This window comes from Mauremys mutica, chromosome 1 (assembly GCF_020497125.1).
Source record: "Mauremys mutica isolate MM-2020 ecotype Southern chromosome 1, ASM2049712v1, whole genome shotgun sequence".
Classification (NCBI taxonomy): Eukaryota; Metazoa; Chordata; order Testudines; family Geoemydidae; genus Mauremys; species Mauremys mutica.
This window is the reverse complement of record NC_059072.1, coordinates 68,169,233-68,194,406: the sequence shown is the minus strand read 5'-3', so window position 1 is coordinate 68,194,406 and position 25,174 is coordinate 68,169,233. Positions and strand designations below refer to the sequence as shown.

Genomic DNA, 25,174 nt, shown 5'->3' with positions numbered 1-25,174 from the left:
TCAAAATACAGCTTTGGTTAAAGATCTACTGTCAACTTGAATAGTTTAAGTTTGCATTTCTTTTAAAAATGTGATTTTTCTAATAGAAACCCCTTTAAACCAGATATATTGAATTTTAAAAATATATTTTAAAGAAGAAGTTTTTATAACAGTTTTTCTGCTCCATGTTGAAATCTTATAGGGCCTGATCCAACTACCATGGAAGTATTGCTGACATCCAGAAATTTTATTGGGAACAGACTAAAGCCAAGAGAGCAAATGAATGTGCTGGGGCTTATCCCTATCCTATCCATGTACACAGCTGCTAGCTGCTGCCTCCTTCCAGACTTCCTGTTGTTCTTTCTGATAACAAGTCTTTCACAAAGCATGGAGAAGAGTGTACACATGAGCTCCTCCAAGGGAGTGCATGAGAGTAAGGTTACATACTAGTGGATGTGAAAGGAAGTGAAACCAACTAACAATTAAACTGAGCATATAACAAGTGCTATCAAAATGAACAATCTCAAAAAAAATGAGAACAAGGCTTCCCCCCACCTTCTGACTTTTCAGATACAGTCATCTTAGGGGTTACTTATGTCCACTGCTACCTCACTAGGTATGAATATTTGTAATAAGTACTAACACAAAAGTCCCAGTTCACCACTGTCATTCAAGTCTTAGGTCATCTGAGTTGTACCAGCATAAAATGGGTTTAAACACAGTGGTGAATAAAGCCCTTACATGTGTTCAGTACATATTGCAAATACCCATGACGTAACAGTGGAATGGTCCAACTCTGCTAAATCACACTTCTGTCTGAAAATACTGCATTTACTGTAGACAAGTAACCCCTACTTTTACTGTATCTGAAAGAAGTTTGACTTAAGAAATTGAGTATTTTTCCTGTTTACATTGTACATTTGACAGCACTCTATTTTTGTATTAGTAGAATGGCCTGGGTATAAAACTGGAGTGATGTAGTGGTGAATCAGGCTCTAACTTTCTAAAAGAAAGGCATTAATCTTCAGATGGAGGAAATGTTGGCATAAATGCCACAACTTGATTAGATGTTAAATGGGTTTTTGATCATTTTAAAAAGCAAACTAAGCATGTGATTTTTAGCTCCACTTTTCCTGGTAACGAAACTGAAAAATAACGTTTGTACCACATTTTTTAAGATGCACTGGAGGGACCCAACACATTATTTTAGTAGGATTCCACCAATATCTTAGATGTCTTTATTCATTAGTTGAAAGGGTTTAGAATAGCAAAAAAACAATCACTACAGAAAGTTAAAGTGTGTGCGCGCGCGCGTGTGTGTGTGTGTATATATATATATATATATATGTGCATCTTAAAAAATGTGGTACAAACATCTCTATATCATATCTAAATATTAAGTGTGTGTGTGTGTGTGTGTGTGTATGTATATACACACACACACACACACACACTTAATATTTAGATATGATATAGAGATGTTATACAAAACTGATATAAAATGTCAAACCAATAATTAGTAATACCAAGTTTCATATTCCTCTATAGACTTTTTAGAAATATCTGTACGTTTATATAGTTCATTTGGAATCAACAGTGCTCAAAATGGTATTACTCTGAACTAGATTTCTCCCGATTAAATTTTGAGAGTCTGATCTTACAGCCTCTTTGTGCACGGTACAACACATTGAAGAAAATGATAGCAGCGGTGTACTGTGCTCATAGCACACAACTTAATGAAGATGTTATTGAGGATATATTAAAAAAGCCACGAAATATGAGACACAGTGTAAAACTGCTACATCAGAACAGCTTGTTGGGCCACTGTCTGGTAACCTGCCTCTGCCGATGCTTCAAAAATGGTGGGGTGAGGAACCTCAAAAAAACAAAATAGCAAGCGTACAGTGTTACAACATTGGGAAGGAAAAAGGAAAGAGGTTGGAAAAAGCTACTTCCAAACTCCTCTTTTGTGATCACCTTATGCCATGGAATAATAGGCTAAATTATTTTATATTTGTGAATTGTGGTTCATTAGTAAATGTTATTTATAAAGTTATCATTTGACATTCTGATGAACTACTTGGCTCAATAACCTCTTAAGGCAGAAAACTCCATAGGCTGACTTTACATTGGCTAAAAATGATTTCCGCTTTGCAGTTTTAAATTTACTGCCCTTCCATTTCTTTGAATGACTCCTTTTTCATTTGTGGGATAAAGTGAATAAAAAGTGTCAAATCAGTTTTCATTGTAATAATAACTGTATATATCTCAATCCGGCTGTCCCCATTTGTTTTCTGTTTCAGGCCAATTATTCAGTTTTATGTACTATCTTTCTATTGCCCACCCTTCTGCTTTGTGCCATTAATTGAGCCATTTTATTTATACTGTCTGAACCTTTTCTATTATCTACTATACCCTTTTTGAAGTAAGTTGATTATATATTTGGGGTAAGATCATGCTAACATTTAAAGTGGTGTTGTATTTTATTTTGTATTCCTCACTTTTAAAAATTATATTCAAGATTTTAAATTAGTTTAATTGGCATCATCAGGATCATTCCTAGACCACCTCAGCCCACAATAGTATCCTACTAGCTCAGAGTCCATCAGTATTTCCATTTTTCCAGTAAGCATTGTCTTATATTAATCTACATATTTCTGGCATTGTGCAGCCCAATTACCCAGACTGATTAGATTCCCCCAACAGTATTTTAACCCCCCCCCTCCACTTGGATTAACTTAGTTAGCTTTGTGTTGAAAGCAAGTTTCCTTGTCTCACTATTCACTTCATCAGACATGTCATTTATAAAAATATGGAACACATTTAACCCCAGTACCAATTCTGGGAATGCCCCAATAGACTTTTCACTCTTCTGAGAAGCAGCCATTTATTTTGGCTGTTTCCTATAACCTAACCAGTTTTTCAGCCCTGACCTGAGCATTACCAGAGCATCTGTGGTTATTTTCCTTAAGAGTCTTTTCTGATGGAGCTTGTCAAACACGTCTTGAAAAGCCAAGTAAATTATATACATCATATCACTCCAGTATTACAGTGTAACTTTGAAAGTCTTCTTATAGGTCAGAGAGGCATAATTTATCTACAAAATCTGTACTAGTTTGTCCCCATCATGTCAGATTTAGCCCATTGTTTTACTACTCTGCCTTTGATTTTGCTTTGAATCATCTTCCATAAATATCTAACTATGTTCTTACCTCCCATAAACGAAGAATATCTTGAAAGCTAAATTCTCTTTTAAATCGGATCAGAAGCCATCGGAAGCAAAAATAAAGGTATCCCGAGTCTTGAGATTCTAGGAAAAGAATGTCACATTTCTTATGAACATCAAACAAAGAAAATATGCATCTTATAAGGCTGTTAGTTTTACAAATTGATGGCAGGATAAGTCTCCAATAAAGTCAGTGGGAAGTTCTGCTTAAATATCAATGATGTAGGCTCTGTTATATTTTGCTATCCATGAAAACCAATTAAAAAACCTATTAATTTTTTTTAATTTGAATATTTATTGTTCATTTAGGACAACAGCGTACCTAGTGATACATTAAGGACTCTGCACTCTAGGGCTCAGAGAAATAAAACAGTAAGTTTCTTTTCTTTCAAAGGCATTGTACTAAAGCCAAATTATTAGAATGCGGCAGTCCTGCATTAATAATGTAACAGATTCATGTTGGAAAAGTGTTTAAGGGTCCTTTAGAATTGCTATGCACATCTCTCTCTAAAAGTAAGAAGTTGTTTGAGTTATTACACATACCTAAGTAACTGCAAAATCCACTGTCTAGCAAGCGAAGCAAAGTACTCAGTTGAATTAGCTGTGTCTTCATACCCTGCATTTGTTCCTCAAAGTTCTCGTGCTTGATGGGAAATAATTTAGCACTCTGTCAGGTATTGATACTGGTAAATAGTTCACTAGGTCAAATACTGTTATAAACCACAAAACTATGATTAGTTTACATGCAAGTTAAATTAATTGTCCTGGTAACAGAAGGTCTGACCCTTTAACTGTTTCACATACTAAGCGTTTAAAAGGACGGAGCCAAGGTCTGGTAAATTTTTGCCTTCAATTGAAAGCTTAAAGCAATAAACAGTGAACTGTGTCTCTCTGGCTCACGGATATTTTTACTTCATCTTCCACAGTCATACTTACACTGCAACTTAGAATCATAGAATATGAGGGTTGGAAGGGACTTCAAGAGGTCATCTAATCCACCCCCCAATCCCCAGACAGATTTTTGCCTCTATCCCTAAGCGGCCCCCTCAAGGATTGAACTCACAACCCTGGGTTTAGCAGGCCAATGCTCAAACCACTGAGCTATCTTAGATACAAGATTTGGTGTGAATAAATTCATCTGCCTCCAAATTGGAGCTAAAGAGTTGTAGGCAGGAATAGACAGACTAGAGAAAATTATTAAAATGTTATCAGAGGACAACTGAGGGTATTTTATTCTAAACTATCGTATTTGTGTTTCACAACATCCCATGTACAAAGTTGTTCTTGGAAATGAGCACTTGTTTAAATTAATAAAAATTATATTACCCTACAAGAGCTCAGGCATGTACAAAATTCATTTTTGCAGTATATCATATATATAACAACAGTCATTCTTTATGGACCAGACCCTCAACTCCATCACTGTTGTGCCCAATCCAGCAGGACAGAAGAGGAATTTACTCACCTTGTGCAGTAATGATGGTTCTTCAAGATGGGTATTCCACACTAGGTGTGTTTGCATCCCTGCACTGCTGATCATTGAACTTTGGTAGCAGCATCTGTTCAGCCCACACATGGGCTGTGCCCCCACCTTGTGCTCTGCCATGAGGGTAACCAGCCTTGCGCAGGCAAACCCTCCTCAGGTTTCTTTTCTACCACAGAGTCAATAATGAGAACTCCAGAGGGGAGGAGAGTGGGTCACGGAGCACCCATAGAGACACACATCTCAAAGAATCATTGTTACAGCACAAGGTGAGTAACTTCCTCTTCTTCAAGTATTGTTCCTAGGGGTGCCACACTGTAGGTGACTCCCAACCAGTATCCCAAATGGGAAGCTAGGACTTCGGAGTCGAGTTTGCTATAAATGATAATACTACAGGGCTGAATCTAGCATCGACATCAGAGTCCCCCATGAGGGCATAATGTTTTGCAAAGGTGTGTGCAGATGCTCATGTAGCTGCTCTGCAGATTTCCAGGATAGGGACATGCTTGAAGAAGGTGACTGAGGAGGAAACCGATCTTGTAGAGTGTGTATGGATTGTAGATGGAGGTACTAAACTGTGAGCCTGATAACAGAGTTTGATGCAGTTCGAGACCCATTCAGAGAGTCTCTGGGCTGAAATCATGATGCCTTTAGACCTATCTGCAATGGAGAGAAAGAGCTTATGAGATTTCCTAAAGGCCTCTGTCCTGCCAAATAGAAAGCCAAGGCTCTCCTTATGTCAAGTGTGTGTAGAATGGCTTCTCTATTATCCTGGTGAGGTTTGGGATAAAAGGTAGGGAGATGAATGTGTTGATTCATGTGAAAGGTGGAATTCACCTTGAGGGTGAACTTTGGGTGTGGCTGGAGCATGACTTTGTCAGGAAAGAACACTGTAAAGATTGTGCCGTAACAGCCACTCTCTCTCCTATCCTACTCATTGAGGTGATGGTGACTAGAAAGGCTGTGTTCATTGAAAGGTGCATTACTGAACAAGTGGCCATAGGTTCGAAGAGCAATCTGGTCAACCCTTTTAATACTCAAGTCAGGTCCCATGGTGGGGTAGAATGTCTGGGTTGGAGAAAGAGATTTATTATGCTTTTAAGGAACCTCTTTGTAGTTGGGTGTGAGAAAACTGAGTATCCTTCTATCTGTTGATGAAAAGTTGCTACTGCCGCCAAGCGTACCTTTAGTGAACTAACAGAGACTCATGATTTCTTAAGAGTCAGTAAATAGTCTAAGACTAGTGGCAGAGTAGTCGATGTTGGGCAATTCCTCTAGAATGGCACCACATCTGAAATCTGGCCCACTTTTGTAGATAGGTATGACAAGTAGTCACTTTCCTGCTGTGTAGTAACACTTCCTGTAATTCCTCAGAGCAGGATATCGCTATATGCTGGAACCATGAAAAAGCCAGGCTTTGAGCCATAATATCTATAGGCTGGGATGGAGACTGCATCCTTTGTTCTGCGAGAGAAGGTAAGGAGTGGGTTGAAGAGTGATCGGTGGACACATTGCCTGTTGTGACTGTTAAGGGTACCACATCTCTCTTGGGTAGGTAGGAGCAAATCACTATGACACTTGCTCTTTTTCTCTTTATTTTCAACAGGACTTTCAGCAAGAGAGGAAACAGGGGAAGGTGTAAAGAAGGCCTTTGTCCCATGAGAGGAAGAGAGCATCCCCCAAAGAGTGCTGTCCGAGGCCTGCTCTGGAGCAGTATTGCGAGCGTTTCTTGTTCTGGTAAGTGGTGAACAAGTCTATTGGTGTGACCCCATTATTGGAGTATGTTGTAGAGTATCCAGGGCTGGCCTTAGGGGAAATGGCACCCTGGGCAAACTTGTATTTTGGCACCCCCTATTACTCCTGCCCCATGGGCTCGCTGGGCTTCCTCCACCCCCCACCACCTCTGGGCTCTGCTGCCTCTCCAGATGTTGAATTTGTGTTGAAAGATGTCAGAGCTCAGCCCTGGCACAAATTAAGCACTGGCAGGGCCGCCTGATACCAGCGGGTGCTGGCCAGGTGCCCAGCTCTGAAGGCAATGCCACCGCCAGCAGCAGTGCAGACTTAAGGGTGGCATGGTATATGATGTAATGCCACCCTTATGTCTGCGGTGATGCTGTGGCTGTTGGTGCCTGGTGCTCAGCATGTGGCTCAAGGCGGGCTTCATGCTGTCACATGGAGGGCTGCATCTTGCCAGAGCCGATGGCACTCCTGGCTCGCCAGGGCGCCATTTCAGATTGGGGGGAGAGGGGGAGACAACTTTAACTGTGATTCCAGGGGATACTTAGGCTCCTGAAAACTCTAGGTTTTTTTTGCAGATAATTTAGAAATTAGCTGTTGATTTCCCCATACACAGAGAAACCCATAAGAATATTTCCATTAGTAACAACTGACATTTACAGATAGGGAAAGCAAGATAAATGCTGCTTGAGAACTTGTTAGAATCAAAATTCAGTAATATAAACTTCTGAATTAGGATTGTTACTAATGTACTATTGAATGAATAGTTAAAACAACAAATTATTTCTGGTTTTAGGATATTTATTTTGCATATATTGACATGTGGTATTGACACTTAGTGGTTTGTACAGTATTGTTGTAGTCATGTTGGCACCAGGATTTGAGAGCCACAAGGCCAGTGAGATAATATATTTAATTGGCCCAACTTTGGTTGGTGAAAGAGACAAGCTTTCAAACCCCACAGAGCTCTTCTCCAGGTCTGTGGATCTCAAAAACTTGTCTTTTACCAAACAGAGTTGGCCCAAACAAAGATATTACCTCACCCACCCTGTCTCTCTGTTTGTGTTTTAACAGCTTTAAAGTTTGAACTCTTCGAATCTCAACTTCTACTGACATTAAAAAATTATCTGACCTTCCCCCATAATTTCCCACAACTGTGGAAAATTAAAAATGAACATACAAAAAAGCTTAAAAATTAACAGATATCACGTAAAGTAATAAAATAAAAATTGCATTCTATCAAGCCTATTTATAAATCACCAGAGCAGCAGGGTTGAGAACCGGGGTGGGAGGGAGGCATGAAGGGGCAGAGCCTATCCCCACTAGAGTCATCTCCCAGTTTAAAGGCCTGAAACTGTGTGATTGTGATTTAAATTGTACTCACACTAACAGCAGGAACCCAGCAACTTCCAGAGAATGAAGGAGGCTTGCAGGATATGGGATTAAGTCAGAGATGGGAATAAAAAAAGGAGTTTCTTTATTCTTGATGTGGTATAGAAATGTGCAAAGCACTTTCCCTAACAGCTTTGACAAGGCCCTGCTCCAAGGAATTCCAGTATACTGATAAGTACAACTAGTGAAAAAAGTTAAAATAAGAGAGCCTGAGAGTGAGGATAGGCAATCAGGATTGAAAGAAAGGGAGATGGGTTATAAAGAGGTCACAGCAGAAAGGCACCACCTACTTAATTGCTGATCTGCCATTAAAACCAAACTACAGAACCACTGTGTTGGGAACCTCCCTGGGATAAGGCACAGTGCAGTGAGTCAGCATGCTGCTCCCCTATCCACTGTGATGCCCATTCCCACTCCTGTTCAGATGGAAGGGGGGAGAGGCACACGGGGGAGCTGATCTCACACCCATTTATCTCCTGTGCACCTGCCTGCCTGACTTAGGGGAGGCAGCCCACTCCTGGGACCAGGCGAGTGAAGCTTCTGAGCCAGGGGAGCAGAGATGATCCCTACCCCCCCACCCTCTCCCTCATTTCCCCTGTGGGAAAGCAACTGTTCCTCCCCTACCTCTCCCTGGGAGCTGCTGCAGCAGCCCTTCCCTACAGCTCCCAGCTATTTGGTGCAACTGCTGTTTGTTTGCCTCCTGGTCCCAGGCTCCAGAAAGTGGGCAGGGTTGGGGGGCTTGGCAGGCAAACCCCAGTAGAAAACTGGGGGAGAGGAGGGGGAAATGTGACCCTGCATGCCCCCTCGCATGCGTCACCTCTCTGCAGGGAAGGGATGGGAGCAGGTTTCAGCGTCCTGGTTAGCATGGTGCTCTGCAGCATAAGTGTGCACTCTCCTATCTGCGGGAAGTGCTGGGGGGAAAAGCCCTTTCTTGGACAAGTGTGGGGCTCTTAGAGGACGATAGTGCATGTCTACCCCCACCACAACCTATATAGCAGGGAGGCTGCTCCAACCCTCCAGCCTGGACACACAGAGGCAAGCTGCTGGAGCACACACCCCTCCTTCTTCCCTCCCCCAACTTCCGCCACTCATCCCAGAGATCAGATTGGGAGCCTCTTCCAGCCCAGCCCCACTCCAGGCATGGCTTCTAAGGGGGCCCTCTGTCCCAGGAGAGTGGGGAGCCCTAGACACCCATCCCTGCTCTCACCCGCAGAGTTACCTGGCTGAGTGCCTAGTCAAGTTGCAGCTTGGATCTGCCCTCTACAGTGCTGCATTTCTCTCCCCTAGTTGGCTGCCTGCCTGCCTGCTTGCCTCCCTCAGCCCAGCTGGCTCTTGGTCGACAGGGCAGGTAATGGGGAGAGAAGGGGTTATCAAACTGCGCCCCCTTCAGTATGTTGCCCTGGGCCGGTGCCCTGAAGAAAGGTTGGCCCTGGGAGTATCACCAAGTCTATCTCCCATTTAAGGTTGTGTGGGACCTTGTGGCCAAGACTGCTGCTGTTGTGTTGTGCACTCCCGGCAGGTAGGCTGCTGATATGGTAACACTGTGGGAGATGCACCAGTTCCACAGCTTTAGTGCTGACGTAAAAAAGGAGGGCGATCTGGCGGTCCCTTGATGATTTATGTAGTACATGCACGCTATGTTGTCCATTGTGACCTGCGTGTGCATGCCTCTGATCAGTGGGAGGAAACACGTGCATTCCTGACTGCTCTGAGCGCGAGGAGGTAGATGTGAAGACATCTCAGAGAGCAACCATTTACCCTGTACTGTGAGGTTGTTGAGATGTGCGTCCCACCCTATGAGGGATGCATTGATGGTGAGAAGTGGAGGAGGAGGCGGCTGCACAAATGGCATCACCATGCAGACATTTGCTGGGTTTTTCTACCAATTCAAAGATTGTTTTATCTTGGTGGGGTAGAGATAGTGGCTTGTTTAGGCTGTCTTTGTTCAGTCTGTAAAACAAGCTGAACCATGACTGGAGGCATTTCGTAAGAAGTCTGGCATGAGCTATCACAAAATGTGTCCATGGCCATGTGTCCCAGAAGCTGAAGGCAATGTCTGGCCAATATCTGAGGGCTGGTTTGCACTGTCTCTATAAGCGTGTAGAAACTGAGCAATCTGTGTTATAGAAGGAGCGCTCTCACTTGGACAGAGTCGAGATCGGCTCCTATGAATTCTAAACTCTATACTGGGGTTAATGTCTATTTTTGTACGTTGATTTGTAGGACTAGTTTTCTGAATAAATCCAAAGTCGTATGGGTAACCTGCTGAGCTTTGTCGAAGGAGTGTGCCCTGAGGAGACAATTGTCCAGGTAAGGGTAGATCATGATCCCCTGGAAACGTGGATGGGTTGCCACTACAGAGAGGCCCTTGGAGAATACTGTGGGAGCCAACAAGAGGCCAAAAGGGGAGTTCTCTGTACTGGTAGTGGTCCTGCCCTAGTGTGAAGTTAAGATATCATCTGTTGATGGTATGACTGAAATATGGAAATAAGCATCCTGGAGATAGAAGGCCGAGTACCAGTCTCCCTGTTCCAACGCTGAAATAATTGTTGCTAAAGTGTCCTTAGGTAGCCTAACGTGTTCTTCTGGGATGGTACCATGTGAGCTCTGGGTTCCGCATTTGGATGGCTTCGGTACTGTCAGTACTGATGATACCGAATGAACTGGTGGTTTTTGGCTGGTTCAGGGCTCACTATGGGGACTCACGGCTCTCTTTTTAAAACCCTTGTGTGAGTGGCTCATAGGCGTCATCTTAGGCTCACCTTCCTTGGATGTAGAGGGCTGTGGTGAGGATTCCCACCGTCCTGAGTCTTGACATGGGTCTGAAAGCAGTTGGAGAGCTGCTTCCATTAGAAGAAGTTTAAGTCTCAGTTCTCTATCTTTTCAGGACCACAGTTTCAACTGCTGGCATAATCCACACTTCTGGGCAATGTGATTTTCCTCAAGGCAATGGACACAGTGGGAATGTCAATCCATCATCAGGATGGAGTCTTTGCATCTGAGACACTTCTTAAAGCAGACTAAACCAAGCATACCCCATCTCGGGGAACGCAAACACACCTACAGTGGAGCACCCATTGGGACACTGTTCAAAGAAGAAGAATGGTAGCTTTATCTTGGTGCCAACCAGGGGCTATTTTGGCCACCAGCACAACTCAGAATAGCTTCAGGGCTGCAAGCCCTCCCAAAAGGGCTATGTTCTGGTGTACAGAGATCACAGCTGCACTCAGAGAGGAAACAGGGGTCCTTAGAGAAGGCTATGCTGTCTCTGTCACCCGAGACCTCCTCTTACATTAGGAGAATTTCCCCATAGCTGGTAAACTTTCTGGAAGCTTTGTGTTCCCAGAACATCAAAAGCTATCAGAGGCTGTGTCAAGGACCAAACATGTTTATTATACATATAAACAAATAGAAGAAACATAAGGGAGAAAACAGGAGACTTCCCAATTTTTGTCTGTTGCTAAAGAATATATACACATTGATAAATATATAGAGCACTTTTGGGTAACACACCACCAGTTAGAAGCTGGCCATATTGTAACAGGACTTGGAAGCTGAAAGGTTATAGTGGTGGTGTACTTCTATCAGTTGTAAACCTCTAGTGACTGACTGGCAATGATGGGCATTTGATCCTCCTATCTTTAAAAAGAGAAGATAAACAATCACATGGGCATAGTTCATTTATTGGACATATGTGCCTCTGAGCTATTCTGCAGTCATACATACACCAATATTAAACTGTTTCTTTCTGCTTTGCAAATATTAAACACTTCTTTTCACTAAAGACAACAGAGGAAATAGTGCAAAACTTTCCAGTCTAGTCATGAAGACAAGAGATAAAATGACAAAGTTTTACATCTAAATTCAGATAATGAAAGCTGCAGGAACACTATGAAATAAACAATCTTGTTTTTACCATTTGATCCATGTATGATACAAAGCACCAAAAGGCATCCACTTCATTTTCCATGACATACAAGACAGGAGAAAGCAAGTCACTCATTCCCTGAACATACCCTTAAAAAAAGAAACAATTAAACAATCTTAGACTGTTAACTTGTGATTTACACAATTATGAACACTAAATTAAATTATTTTTCTTCCTTTCATCCAAGATGCAAGCTTCAAATTTGTTACTGAACACCAATTGTTTGTACAATTGTTCAGTGGTACAGCAGATTGTGTAGGTATGTTCCAAATCAGCATAACCAAATAGTTTGAAAATTCCATTTCCTCTGTATGACTTTAAAAAAATACCTGCATTTGATCATTAAAAGTTTACATTCTGCAAACATGGACAAAAACTGTAAACATGTATACCCTGGATTTACCACATCTTTAGAAAATGTACACCCATATTTCTATTTAATTTAACTTTATTAACCTTCATAAAGTATATAATTATACACTAAAAGATTTTTGAAATGCAATAATACTCTAAAAAGTGATCCTTGCTCACTAACCATTAACTTTTTATTTAAAAAAATATTCAGACAAGTCCCACTTACCTAAATCAAAGTCATACATACAATAGGTCATCAAAATGTCATGAAGCAAGATCAATCCTGGATTATCTTGGCCTTCATAGAACTTGTTTGTTCTGTCTGTTCTGTTTACATCTTTTTCTGAGAAATAACCAACAGATATAAAACATTTTCAAAACATTTTTTTTTACTGAGCCTATATCTAACAAATGCACAATGCTCTTTAAGTTATTGATTTCTCAAAACATTATTGCAGAGCTTTGAAGTGTTTAATAACCAACTATATTCACTGAATGTCATTATAAAATGCTTTAAAGGAGCTTTTAAGAGTACTTAAAAGAAAATTCTTCCTGACTGGAATAAGATGATTTACTTACAAGTAGATTTGCATTTTTTTGTTTTAATTGTTACACACTTTCTACAGAAACCTCATGATTAAATATAAAAATTTTTTACTGAATTCAAAGAAACAAGACTACTTTAGATGAGTTAACTGTAAAATGCCACTTGAATGCATATGATATACAGCATAATTTGAAAACTATCATGGGAAAGCTAATATGCAAACAAGCTTAAAGCGATTTTGTTATACCTGTAATTGGTTGGTTCATTATAGCAAGTATGAAATTTTAGTTTGTCTTGTTTCTGTAAGCATTACTGAGCTGAAACTGCCTGCTTCTTTCTAGATATAGACTGTACATTTTATGTGTTGTTTCAATTACCAGAGTTCGCACTGTCTGAATTTGATGACAAACTGCACTTCTTTCGTATGGCTGGTGTAGAGCAACAACTACAATTTCGCCTGAAGTTGACTGAGCCAAATACCTACATCAGGAGTAGCAGAATTTATTGTAGTAATGCCTCCTTCATATTAATAAATTGGGCGGTAGGTAGTGATATGTTTGATGGTCTGTCATAGGGAACCACACTCATACTCCGGAGTCCTTGATTTTCCATTTGCGCATTAGATGTCCGCATCTAGCATGGTTGGTTCCAATTTGGTTCAGAGATGACCAAGATGACCATGGAAGGTCATATCCAGGAACCTTCTGCATGGGATCTGGCACAAGGTGCTTATTTTTTAAGTCTTGTTTAGCCCAATCTTCTTTCCAAGCCTCCTCCTGATCATAGCCTGATTGCATGAGGCTAAACGAATGTTCCCAGAAAGGCTTGCGGGACGTAAGATGTTGCAGGGGGAGCCTTGTCAAGGTCTTGGTGAACAGGAAGACATCTGTTTTCACAAGTGCTGAGCTTCGCAGAATGTTGCAGCAGTTCGGTGTATTGGCAGGGGAGCAATGTTAGACACGACAGGTAGCCATGGTGTTGGAGTTGACTTAAGGGTTCCCATGATGCACTGCATCACTGTATTTAGCTGGGTATCCACAATTCATGTGTGGCTACATCTGCTCCATATTGGTGCAAAATAGTCAGTTACTGAATATACAAGTGCTACTGCAGATGTTCACAACACTGATGCGCCCCACATCGTACCTGCTAGTTTCTGGATTATGTTGGATCTCATTTTTATCTTAAAATGAGATAATAATGACAAACTGTACTCAATATTGCTTTTATAATTTCAGAGTCACTGAAGACCAGATGGTACTCCTTTGGAGCAAGGCAGTGCTGTTCTTCACTGGGGATGTCTCTAATTAATTGTAGACATGTCCATGCTCTCCAAGAAGCTTTTTAAGAAAGTTAAGTGAAAGCTGAGATTTTTGAGCTTAATTATGCAGCAAATTCTCTGGCCACAAAATACACTGAGCAATGGCTCTAGTATTCTAAATCTCAAGAGCTTCACTTCTCTTTTTTTAAAATCTCGCCATTAATCTAATCCATATCCATATGTTGCATGCTAAATCTGTAAAAGGAAAAATTACCTATAAGACTCTTATAGTCTCTTAATCTTGAATTTCGTTTTTCTTGCTCATCGCTGACTGATTTCCACTGAAGTTTCATCCTGAAATATTCATCTCTAAAGAAAAAGAAAGTCATTTTTAAACTAAATGCAATTTGCTAAGTCATTTCACTTTTCATTATTTGAACGTCACTATCTCTCAAAAAATAAAGAAAATGTTGCATACAGGAGTAAGCCGTGGATAACTGCATTCAATAACATTAAACAGTTAGCTTTCTGCAGACTTAAGAAGACTTCCACATCACACTACAATAAGCATATGCTTGAAAAAATTCTGAAACTATTTAAACCTACTTTGTACTATAAAAGTATGTCTGTACTCACGTTTTTCTTTTTTGCAAATTAGTTCTTTCCTCTCTAGTACTGTGCCAAGGAAAATAACCCAAAAGGAATTTCCATACTTCTTTTCTCAAAGCATGGCAGAGTCCCTAAGGAAAAATATGCATATGCAATACATAAGAATCAAAGAAAGTAAGATTCTAGCTCTAGTGATGAAACAATACCACAGTAAGTAGACACGTCTTAAAGCAAAAATTGAAAACAAAGGTTAAGAAGACTTTTCAGGTTAACTGAAGGTAAAGAGTATCCTCCCATAGAGCTTTACAGTACCTACAACCTCACCTTGTTATTAGGTTTCACAGGCTATGTCTACGTTACAAGCTAGGGATGTGATTCCTCAGTTTGTGTACACATACTCCCATTCTCATCATGCTAGCAAAAGTATAAATAGCAGTGTAGCCACGGTAACACAGGTAGCAGGAGCAGAGACACAGCTGAACTGTGCTGAGTACATACCCATTGGTTTTTGATGGATTTGTACTCAGCACGACTCAGATGTGCCTCACTGCCACTGTTGCCCTGGATTTGGGGGGGGGTGTATACCCCAGAACATGATTAAGTTAATTGCCATCATATTATGTGCATTCAGCCACCCTGAAGTAATGAAACTGAATGCCACATAGTTAAGGGTTAACTTGGAGACAGGCTTTTAGAGACAAGGTCAAATCTAGCTGTCAGTTTCTGCTAATCAGAATGGGAGGAGGGGACAGACAACTAAACAACTGAGTCTGAAAACCTTGGAGGTTGGAAAACTTTGAATTTAGACGCCTCTAATATTAAAAGTTTATTGAAGTTAGAAAAGTGATGATACAGTAGGGGTCATTATGACCTATGCGTTTTGTAGGAGTAAGTTATAAAAGATTATTAGCTAATAGAGTGCACTTTTGGAGCTGTCCTCTGAAGCCATCTTGAGAGACGTTTTTCCTGACACTCTTTCTCCCTGGCGTATAAGCAATTGGCAACTGCAAAACTGCAGTTAATTACTCAATACTGTTCCAGATGTTAGGTAAATATTTGAGATATTCTAAACCTATTGCTTATGTTTCAGTGTGCTTAAATCTTATAAACTGCAGTTTTAGAGCACGCTTACTTGCATTTTTCCTTGATCAGACAGAAGTGCTGAGTTCCTGGTGATTTATTCCTTACACCGCCTGGAGTGAAGTAGTTAAGTTGTCCCTGTTGGGGGTTCTGAAAACCCTAGGTAAGACCACTACCCATGCTACTGTGGCCTCACTACTATTTATACTCGCACTAGCTTGACGAGTAGGGCCCTACCAAATTTATGGCCGTGAAAAATGTATCATGGACCATGAAATCAGACTTCCCCCATGAAATCTAGCTATTGTAGGGGAGGGGGATTGGCAGGGTTGCGGTTGCCTCACTGGGGGCTCCCATGCACAGGGCTCCAGCTACTAGTCCCAGCAGGGCTCAGGAGGGACCAGACTTGCTCTGCATGGCCGCTCCTGCAGGAGATCAGACCCACTTCTGGGTACCTCCCCAGGCTGCAGGAAGCTCCAAGGCTGCATTGCCTTCACAGCTGGGCTCTGAAGCAACCACGGAGCTTCCTGAATCTGGGGGATGTCCCTGGAGATGGGTCTGATCTCCCCCAGGCTGCTGGGAGTGCCCCAGCTGGGGGCTCCTTGCTGCTAGTCCCGGCCAGGCTGGGGAGGGATGGGACTTCCTCTTTTCCTGCATGGCTGCTCTCAGGAGGGAGATCAGACCCACCTCCAGAACCTCCCCCATCTGCAGGAAGTTCTGTGGCTGCTGCCCTCAGAGCCCAGCCCAGCTCTGAAGGCAGCACAGAAATGAGGGTAGCAATCCAATGACCCCACTACAACAGCTTTGCAACCCACCCACAAACCTCTTTTGGGTCAGGACCTCCACACTTACAACAGGATGAAGTTTCAGATGAAAACATGCGAAACCTTGAAATTGACTATTTTAAAAATATGATTGTGAAATTGACCAAAATGGTCAATTGGTCAATGAATTTGGTATGGCCCTACTGATGAGGATCTGCACCATCAGGGGAAATCATACCCCTAAGCTCGTAGTGCAGACAGTCACAGACTTGGACAGAGAGAATCTGATTAAATGTGTTTCTAGGTAAAGGCTAAAGAACCAATGCAATTTGTTTGCCAAATGACTGGAATAAAATCAAATGATTACATAGATGCTGGTGAAAACTACAGAAGCAACAGGCACAACCTGGCAACAGTGAAAGAATATATCACTAAAAGATTAAGTCACAATTCATCTTACACTTCTCTCTCTCTCTCCAGAAACATCATGGTTGAACCTTTGAATAAGCATTAAAAATAATAAGAAATTCTAGACTTAAATATTGAAACACTGTATTGTAACTAACAAGTCCAAACTTTAGTTTGCATCCCCAAAACCTACTCTCCGCTAGACCCAATTACCTAATACTTCAAGGTCTGGTGTGCCATTTTTAATATAAAATAGCCCTTGTGTCACAACTATAAATAAGAGCATATAACATGCAGATGATCCCACCATACAACTCACAATATGGATGTGTACTCAATAATGTTTATTTCTCAACAACCTTTCATAGTAAATCTGGCACTTCCTACCACATCTCTCTCCTATATCAAGGACTACTCCTGCCTGAACGTTACCTACCCTCAGATAGGACAAGCCCTTGCATCTCCTATGGGCAAACATCTGCACTATCCCTGTGAGGACAAAACTAACATACTACTTAACCTCTGTCCATGCCGCTGTTCAATAATCCAATATTAGTCACTATAACAACAGTATTTTACTCCTCACTATATTCCCCTCTTCTACAAGGTTAAAACAGGCGCAATAGTGCATCAACCTATTTGCACGTGTTTTCACTCAAATTTATCTCCTGTCAATGTAAGCGCCCCACTACGGCAAAGCAGTAACAACACCTCCTCGAATGATGCTGAGCCATGATTGACATATTGTGGTCAACACAGTGCAAGCGCTTACACTGTGTGACCCATATTGACATTAATACTCCTCCAGCAGCTGCCCCACCATACCCAACAGTGACGGCACTAGTCACATTTGTGAACGCCATTGCCCCCGGGTCATGGAAGCCATCCCCTTTAAAACTCTATGTATTTTTGAAATGATTTTTTCTTGATTGCACTCCTTGGAGAGCACACCTAGCAGTTCTCCCTCGTTGTATGCGACTGCCCAACTGACCTGCTGACTACATGCTCTACACTTGCTCCTGCCTGGAGTGGACAGGAGGTATTGGATCTCCCGGGCCTGGGGGGAAAAGAGGCTGCGCAGGCACAGCTACGGACCAGTCATATAACATATAAAATGACTGCACAGGGGATGCAGGTGAAGGGGTATGACAGGGATCAGCAGCTCTGCCACATGAAAGTGAAGCAACTGTGACAGGCATACCACAAGGCCAGGAAGCCAAGAGTTGATCTGGTGCTGAGCCATAGGCCTGCCACTTTTAGAATGAGCTGTACACAATACTTGGTGGAGATCCCACCAAGCACCTCACACAAGATACCTCCAGGGAGCCCAAGACCCCTGCCATGAACAGAAAGGAAGAGTCAGAGGAGGGCGATGTAGCAGGAGAGTCCCGCTACGCTTTGAGCCAGGATCTTTTTGAGATTCCACCACAATCTAACCAGTTCTACCAGCCGGGCATGGGTAAGCTCAATGAAGAGAAAGGAATCTCAGGTGTGTGCATGCATTCTTCTTTACAGTGTTTAAATGTGAAGTATCAGGGGGTAGCTGTGTTAGTCTGTATCCACAAAAACAACAAGGAGTACGGTGGCATCTTAAAGACTAACAGATTTATTTGGGCATAAGCTTTCATGGGTAAAACACCTCACTTCTTTAGATGCACGGAGTGAAAGTTACAGATGCAGGCATTATATAATGACAAGAGAAGGGAGTACCTCACAAGTGGAGAACCAGTGTTGACAGGGCCAATTTGATCAGGGTGGATGTAGCCCACTCCCAATAATAGATGAGGAGGTGTCAATTCCAGGAGAGGCAAAGTTGCTTTTGTAATGAGCCAGCCACTCCCAGTCCCAATGTGAAGCTGGAACTTAGCCCAATCCCAAGACAGAACTACATAGTTATCTACTTTTCATTGTTTTTCTCATATGAAAAGAGATATAGAGATAGAGCTCTTATCTGCTTTTTATTCCACTGTAGGGTTAGGTGGGGAAAGCGGAGCCATGTGGAGCAGTTTGTTTATGTACACTGGGATGTCCTTAGCATCCTCTTGAGAGATCTTGATGAAACTTTCACAGAGGTAACTCTGCAACCCTCTTTTGAAGGTTTCTAGGGATGGCAACCTTATTTCTTCCATCATGATAGGACATTCCCATGCCACTCCATAATGACTTCAGCAGGCATAATTGCAGTAAACAGGTCAGCAGTATACAGACCTAATTAGCTTTGGGACACCAGCAGCAGCTGTGTTCACTGTGCTTTTGTTAGCCCCAAGAATGAGGTATCAGCTTAAATCATTACTCTCGGTGGAAAATAGTGCCAGTACTCATTGCTACTACCCTGTGCTCAGATCCATGGAAACAGGGGATGAAATTTTATTGTTTTATGCAACCAAACAATTGCCTCATTTCCTACCCCACCATCCATCCCTGGCAGGTCAGGCTCCCCATGTGCAGACGCACTTCAAAGCTGAAGTGTCAATAAGTACGTCTTATTTAAAACTCTAATGAGAGTAAGAGAAGAGAGCTCTGAAACTTATCTTTTGCTTTCCACTACCACTGTAAATACACTACCACATCTGTCTGTTTTAGCTTTAGCTGCTGCCGTTTTTGTGACGTTGAGGGGTGGCCCCTTCAACACCCATGCGAACATCTGATTTTGAAGAAGAGGAGAAAGAAACAGACTAGGAAGGACATATTTAATGAGATCCTGCAAGCTAGTGCGGCATCAGACTGTGAACAGAGGGCCTGGAGGATGAATATAGCAGACAGCCTGGAGAAGGAGAAAGCAGACAGGAGAAAGGCACAGGAGTCCCAGAAGGAAAAGGAGAGGGAGATGCTATAGGACATAGTGGAACTTCTCAGACAGCAAAACACAAATGCTGCAGACTCTTGTTAGACTACAGATCCAACAGTCACAGGCCCCCCATCGCTGTCAATGGTTAACTCCATTTTAGCACCACTTACGCTTCCTCCCCCCGTCCCCCATTGTAGGTGGCATCAGGGGCTGCATCCCTATCACTCCACACCAGGAAACACTAAGGAAAACCATAACCTCACATACACTGACTGACCTGCCAAAGCTCTATGGTTGGTGAAGGTTTGGCAAAAATAGACTGTAATAGGCAGGAATGTTTTCTATCATTCTAATTTTAAAGTTCTGTTACCATGAAATAAGCTCTTCCCTGGGAAATCTGATTTCCCTGAAATAGTTGGGCTGGGGAGGGACAGGACTTGTCCTTCCCCTGCAGAGCTGTTATCCGAGGGAGATCAGACCCACCTCCACAGACAGCGCAGAAGTGCCGGGGCTTTGGGCTGCCTTCCCAATGGCTCCTGCCCAGGGTCGACTCCTGAGCTCTGGGGTTGCTTCTGCTGCCCCCATCTCCCCCTGCCCAGGCACAAGTTCTGGGACTTCCACTCCCTCCCCCCGACCATGGCTCCTGCCTGGGCTCTGGGCTGGGGGCTGCCACCCCCACAGCTCCTGCCAGGCTCAGGGCTGCCACCTCCATGGCTCCTTCCCAGATTTGGGGCTGCTTACCCCCACCTCAGTCCCTGCCTGGACTCAGGGACCTGGACTGGGGGCTGCCACCCCCTGCAGCTCCAGCAGGACTTGGGCCTTCCACCCTCTGCGGCTCCTGCCTGAGCTCAGGGACCTGGGCTGGGGGCTGCCACCCTCTGCAGCTCCAGTGCCCACAGGTCCTGCTAGGCTCAGAGAAGCTGCTCCCCTTGCCCCCAGCTCCTGTTTGGGCTCGGGGCTGGTGGCCCTCCTCCTCGGCTCCTGCCTAGGCTTCCACCCCAGGGCTCCTGCCAGGGATGGGGCACCGATTTTTCAAACTGTCCAGGGCCCTAGGCTCTGACTAGAAGCTAGGATCCCCTGGTTGGAGCATTCCCAGCAGCACTGGGAAAATCAGACCAGCCTCCACCTCCGGGAGCCTCCTCCAGCTGCAGGAAACTCCGCAGCTGCTGCCTTCAGAGATTAGCTCTGAAGGCAGCACAGAAGTGAGTATGGCAATCCTGCAACCCTCTTACAGCAGCTTTGGGACCCCCGCACAATCCCTTTTGGATCAGGACCCCCACAATTACAACACAGTGAAATTTCAGATGCAAACATTTGAAATCGTGAAATTGACCAATTTTAAGACCCTGTGGCTGTGAAATTGACCAAAGTGAACTGTGAATTTGATAGAGCCCTATTAATAACATGCCTAACGATACTCAAAGCACATCACTTGTAATAGAACAGGACCACAACTCATAGATTCAGTGAAAAAGTAGTGTAATAATTATAAATGTAAAGTAGACAGCACATAGTTCATTGGTTCATTAAAAGATGTGATTCATAAATGTACACCAATTGCTATGCAATTCCTAGTAACCCTCAAAGCTTCAGGGCCAGGTAGAGCATAGTCCAGCTGAACCTACTACCATGGCTGACCATTAAAGTGCTCCTTCAAGTTCTCCTATCAGCTACACAGCTTCAAGCTGAGCTCTTTTGGATCTTTCATCTGGCTGTTCAAAGTCAGCAGACCACCTCTCCACCTTTGCCCTCTACTCCTGCAGTAACTTTTGCCCCTTTGCCTCACAGACATTAGGCAGGACACAACAGGTAGATATAACCATAGGGATATTTTTCTCACTGAAATCTAATCTAGTGAGTAAACACCACCAGCATCCCTTCAGTCTACTGAAAGCACATTTAAGTGTCACTCTGCACCTGCTGAGCCAGTAGCTGAAACTTTCCTTGGAGCCGTCAAGGTGGCCAGCACACAGCTTCATGAGCCAGAGAAGCAAGGGGTAGGCGGGGTCTCCCAGTATCACTGGCATTTCAACATCACCAATGACAATCCACTGGTTGGGAAAAAATATCCCTGGCTTGCAACTTCCTGAACAGTTCTGCATTCTTAAAGATGTGAGTGTCATGCATCCCTGACCAGTCCACACTGATATCAGTGAAGAATCCCCATTGATCCACCAACATTTGCATAACCATACAGAAGTAGCCCTTTCTGTTGGGCTGGTACTGGAGACACTCCCCAGACTCCATTTTGCATTTCTAATCTCCATTTTCTAACCCTAGCTTCCCACTTGAATAAGCAGGAGTCACTTCACAACTGAGTGTTGTGGGTCACGTGACCACTGCAAGTAAAATGAGGTATGACCACAAAGTGTTTTTAGGCTGAGCATGCCCAGCGCAAAAGTGGGGGAAAGGTCATTGGCAGAAAGCCAAGAGTATCTAAGATGGTGACTTGGCAAAAAGCCAAGTAGGGCAAGGTCTTAACTCTGCGGTAAATAACAGCAGTGAATATGTGCAGAATGTTGGCATACATCCAAGAATGAGGTAATGTTTAACAGTGAGCATGCTCAGAAAAGACCTGATAGCTGACAGAATAAAAAAGGATTAAAAAGATGGGCCGTTAAAACAGTGGAGAGCAGAGCAACTGCTGAAGTCAGCCAGCAGTGTAGCTGAAAGAATTGAAGAGCAGAGCTAAGGGGGGGGGAGGGGGGGGAGAGAGAGAACACATGCCACACTGATAACTGACGGGAGCTGGCAACAGCAGCAATCAAGGAGTGACATCAAGGGATTTTAGAGTGTTTGCTAATTCTCATTATAGTATAGTATAGTGTGGGATTAGCTTGAGTATGTGTGTGTATATGTTGATAAAGGTGCATAAAATGTTGTGTTCATTGCAATTTACCTATGTAAAATTTAAAGTCCAATTTAAGAACTGCTGTGAGCACCCTATACAGACTGGTCATGTGTAACAGAGCACAACCATTTATCATTCAAACTGTACTGCAGTTTGAGTTCTCTTTAATTTGCAACAAGGGATGTGTGTTTAATCCATGCTTTTAGATTACACTGTATTGGGGGCAAAGAGTTCTGTGGCACCTTATAGACTAACAAACGTATTGGAGCATGAGCTTTAATGGGTGAATACCCACTTCGTCATTTGTTAGTCTATAAGGTGCCACAGAACTCTTTGTCGCTTTTACAGACTAACATGGCTACCTCTCTGATATTTGACTGTATTAGGGATTATTATAATAATAAAAAGATACTTTGTGTTGGAAAGACCACTGCCTGTGTCAATCATTTTAATCAGAGGGCTATAACTGTATCCTCCAAGTGTTTCCTTGATACCTTGGAGACCCATACCCAGGGAAGGACAGATTAAGGGAATGATAGGCAGATTATTGTAGGGGTGTCCCAAACCTATTTTTCAGAGTAACAGGGCTGGGGACAAAATAGGAACGTGCATGCCATCTATCACTTCACTGTAGATCAGGAACCCAATAGCTGCAAATCTAGCCACAATATCCTGAACACTGCCTAGAGTCACTGTCCTGCATAGCAGGATACAATTAACAGCTTTATACCAGGGATCTCAAACACGCGGCCCATGGACTGCGGGCCGCCAAGCTCCCCGCCCCCGAGTTATTTCCTGCGGCTACCAAGATCCCCTCCCCTCCCCCTACTTCCAGGTGCTTCTCACCACCAAACAACTGTTTGGCGGTGCTCAGCACTTTCCAGGAGGGAGGGGAAGGAGCGGGGAGCCATGCACTCAGGGGAGGAGGCGGAGAAGAGGCGGAGCCGGGGCAGGGATTTGGGGAAGGGGTTGGAATAGGGGCAGGGAGGAGGTGGAGTTGGGGTGGGAAGAGATGGGGCAGGGGTGGAGTGGGGGCGGGGACAGGGGGGCGGGAGCCTTTTGTACCTGTATATGAAAAGGTGTCAGTGATGCAGCCCTCGGGTCAATGTACTAGTCCTCATGTGGCCCTCGTGGTGATTTGAGTTTGGGATTCCTGCTCTACACACTTGCATGACAATGGCTGCCATCATGGATTTTCCAACTCCAAAAATATCTCCCACTGACCAGTAGCAATCCAGCACTGCAAGCTTCCAGAGTGCAATCACCGCTTGCTTCTCAACTGTCAGTGCAGCTCTCATTCTGGTATCTGTGCACTGAAGGGCTCAGGTGGGCGCTGTATACAGATCCAGGAAAGTAGCCTTTCACATCTGAAAGTTTGGACGCCACTGCTCATTGTCCCAAACCTGCACTACAATGCAACCCCACTAGTTGGTGCTGCTTCCCAGGCCCAAAAGCTCTATCATCTGCAGCTACTCCATTAATGCCACCAACAACCTTGAACTATTTTTCACTATGTCTCACAGCCATCAGTCCTCAAAGAAATCAACATGTCCTCTGTTGTTCCTGCAGCTCTGAAAATACCAGAATATTGTTCATTCTGTGTTTGCAACAGTCATGACAATAGCACAAAGTTCTACGGGCTCCATGCTTTTCTCAGATGGTAGATAGCAAAAAGCGTCATGTGGGTTTGTGGGATTTTTAAGAAAGGCATAAAAGTTATGGGATGGCATTATGGGATGGGAAAAGCTGCATGATGGGAACTTGACCCCTTGCTCACAACCCCCCCTTCACAACTTGCGTGCGCTCCACAGTGCACTGCAAAAATTCTGCAAAAGGCACTGCACCACAGGGTGGTGTGTGGCACACCGCAATACCTACCCATGATGTACCACACTTTACATCAACACAAGCACTCCTGGTGAGTAGTCAAAGACCGACGCAAGCAGCCAAGTACGAATTCTCAAGTGATATATTAACCACAAAGGCTTTACACCAATGTAACTTGTGTCAACCAAAGTCTGTAGCATAGACATGGCCATAGTTAGAACACTTTCCCTCCCTAAGTAGTTTTGCCTCTTCTACTTATTGGCCAAGGCCCAGTCACCTATCTCCACCTTTTTACTTCCAAATTCTCTTACCAGCCAATAAAAGTCCTCTGTGTCTTGGGACAGCATTTCTTTGTGTTGCTGCATACTTGCCTTAACATTGTTTGAACAACTCAACGGACTTTGTTTATCCTGTCCAACAACACTGATAAGTTCAAAGTCTTCTGGAAATTGCAAGCATGATACGATCAGCTCGATGGCAGAGTTTGCAGAGAAGAGAAGGGGAAAGATAACTAAAATTTGACCGTAAGGGGTTGGTTGACTCAGTTCCTAGCAACAGCTTCATTAATGAACATAAATTACCCCTTTGAATATCATGTGCTTTATGAAGTCAGCATCTAAGATTCTTCCTTCTGAATCCATGTTCTTAGTCCATTCTTCAGCAGACACTGGTTCTCTTCTGATAACATCAGGTCGTTTACCTAGATCAATCTAAAATATTAAAAACCCTATGTTACATGAATGTCAGTGCATTGATCCATTAATTTTCTTAAAAAAAAAAAACCATACGATAGTATTAAATCCCGCTCTCGCCTCCATATGCACTTGGGGCTACAGCCACAGCACATGCACTGTGTATAGGGAGTTAAAAGGGAAGGGGAAACAGACAGATTTGAGGAGCATGCCACAGGGGTTTCTTGCACATCATAGCATAGAAGGGA

The 25,174-nt window shown here is 43.2% G+C and overlaps 1 protein-coding gene and 1 long non-coding RNA gene across 4 annotated transcripts in view; one reads left to right on the top strand and one right to left on the bottom strand.

Annotated features, from left to right (window-relative positions):
- Window positions 1–25,174, bottom strand: part of TBC1D15 (TBC1 domain family member 15) — a 108,293-nt gene that overhangs the window by 6,249 nt on the left and 76,870 nt on the right. For all 3 annotated transcript variants that reach the window (XM_044978857.1, XM_044978848.1, XM_044978863.1), the window contains 7 exons: window positions 24,816–24,944; window positions 14,544–14,647; window positions 14,182–14,276; window positions 12,326–12,442; window positions 11,734–11,834; window positions 3,749–3,848; window positions 3,192–3,289 (listed from right to left, as the gene is read on the bottom strand). In XM_044978857.1, coding sequence (XP_044834792.1) covers window positions 3,192–3,289; window positions 3,749–3,848; window positions 11,734–11,834; window positions 12,326–12,442; window positions 14,182–14,276; window positions 14,544–14,647; window positions 24,816–24,944 — 744 coding nt within the window. The remainder of the gene's footprint in view (window positions 1–3,191; window positions 3,290–3,748; window positions 3,849–11,733; window positions 11,835–12,325; window positions 12,443–14,181; window positions 14,277–14,543; window positions 14,648–24,815; window positions 24,945–25,174) is intronic.
- Window positions 6,297–12,314, top strand: LOC123343661. The gene is made up of 3 exons (XR_006572309.1): window positions 6,297–6,425; window positions 10,041–10,127; window positions 10,705–12,314. It is a non-coding gene; the product is annotated as an uncharacterized LOC123343661 (long non-coding RNA).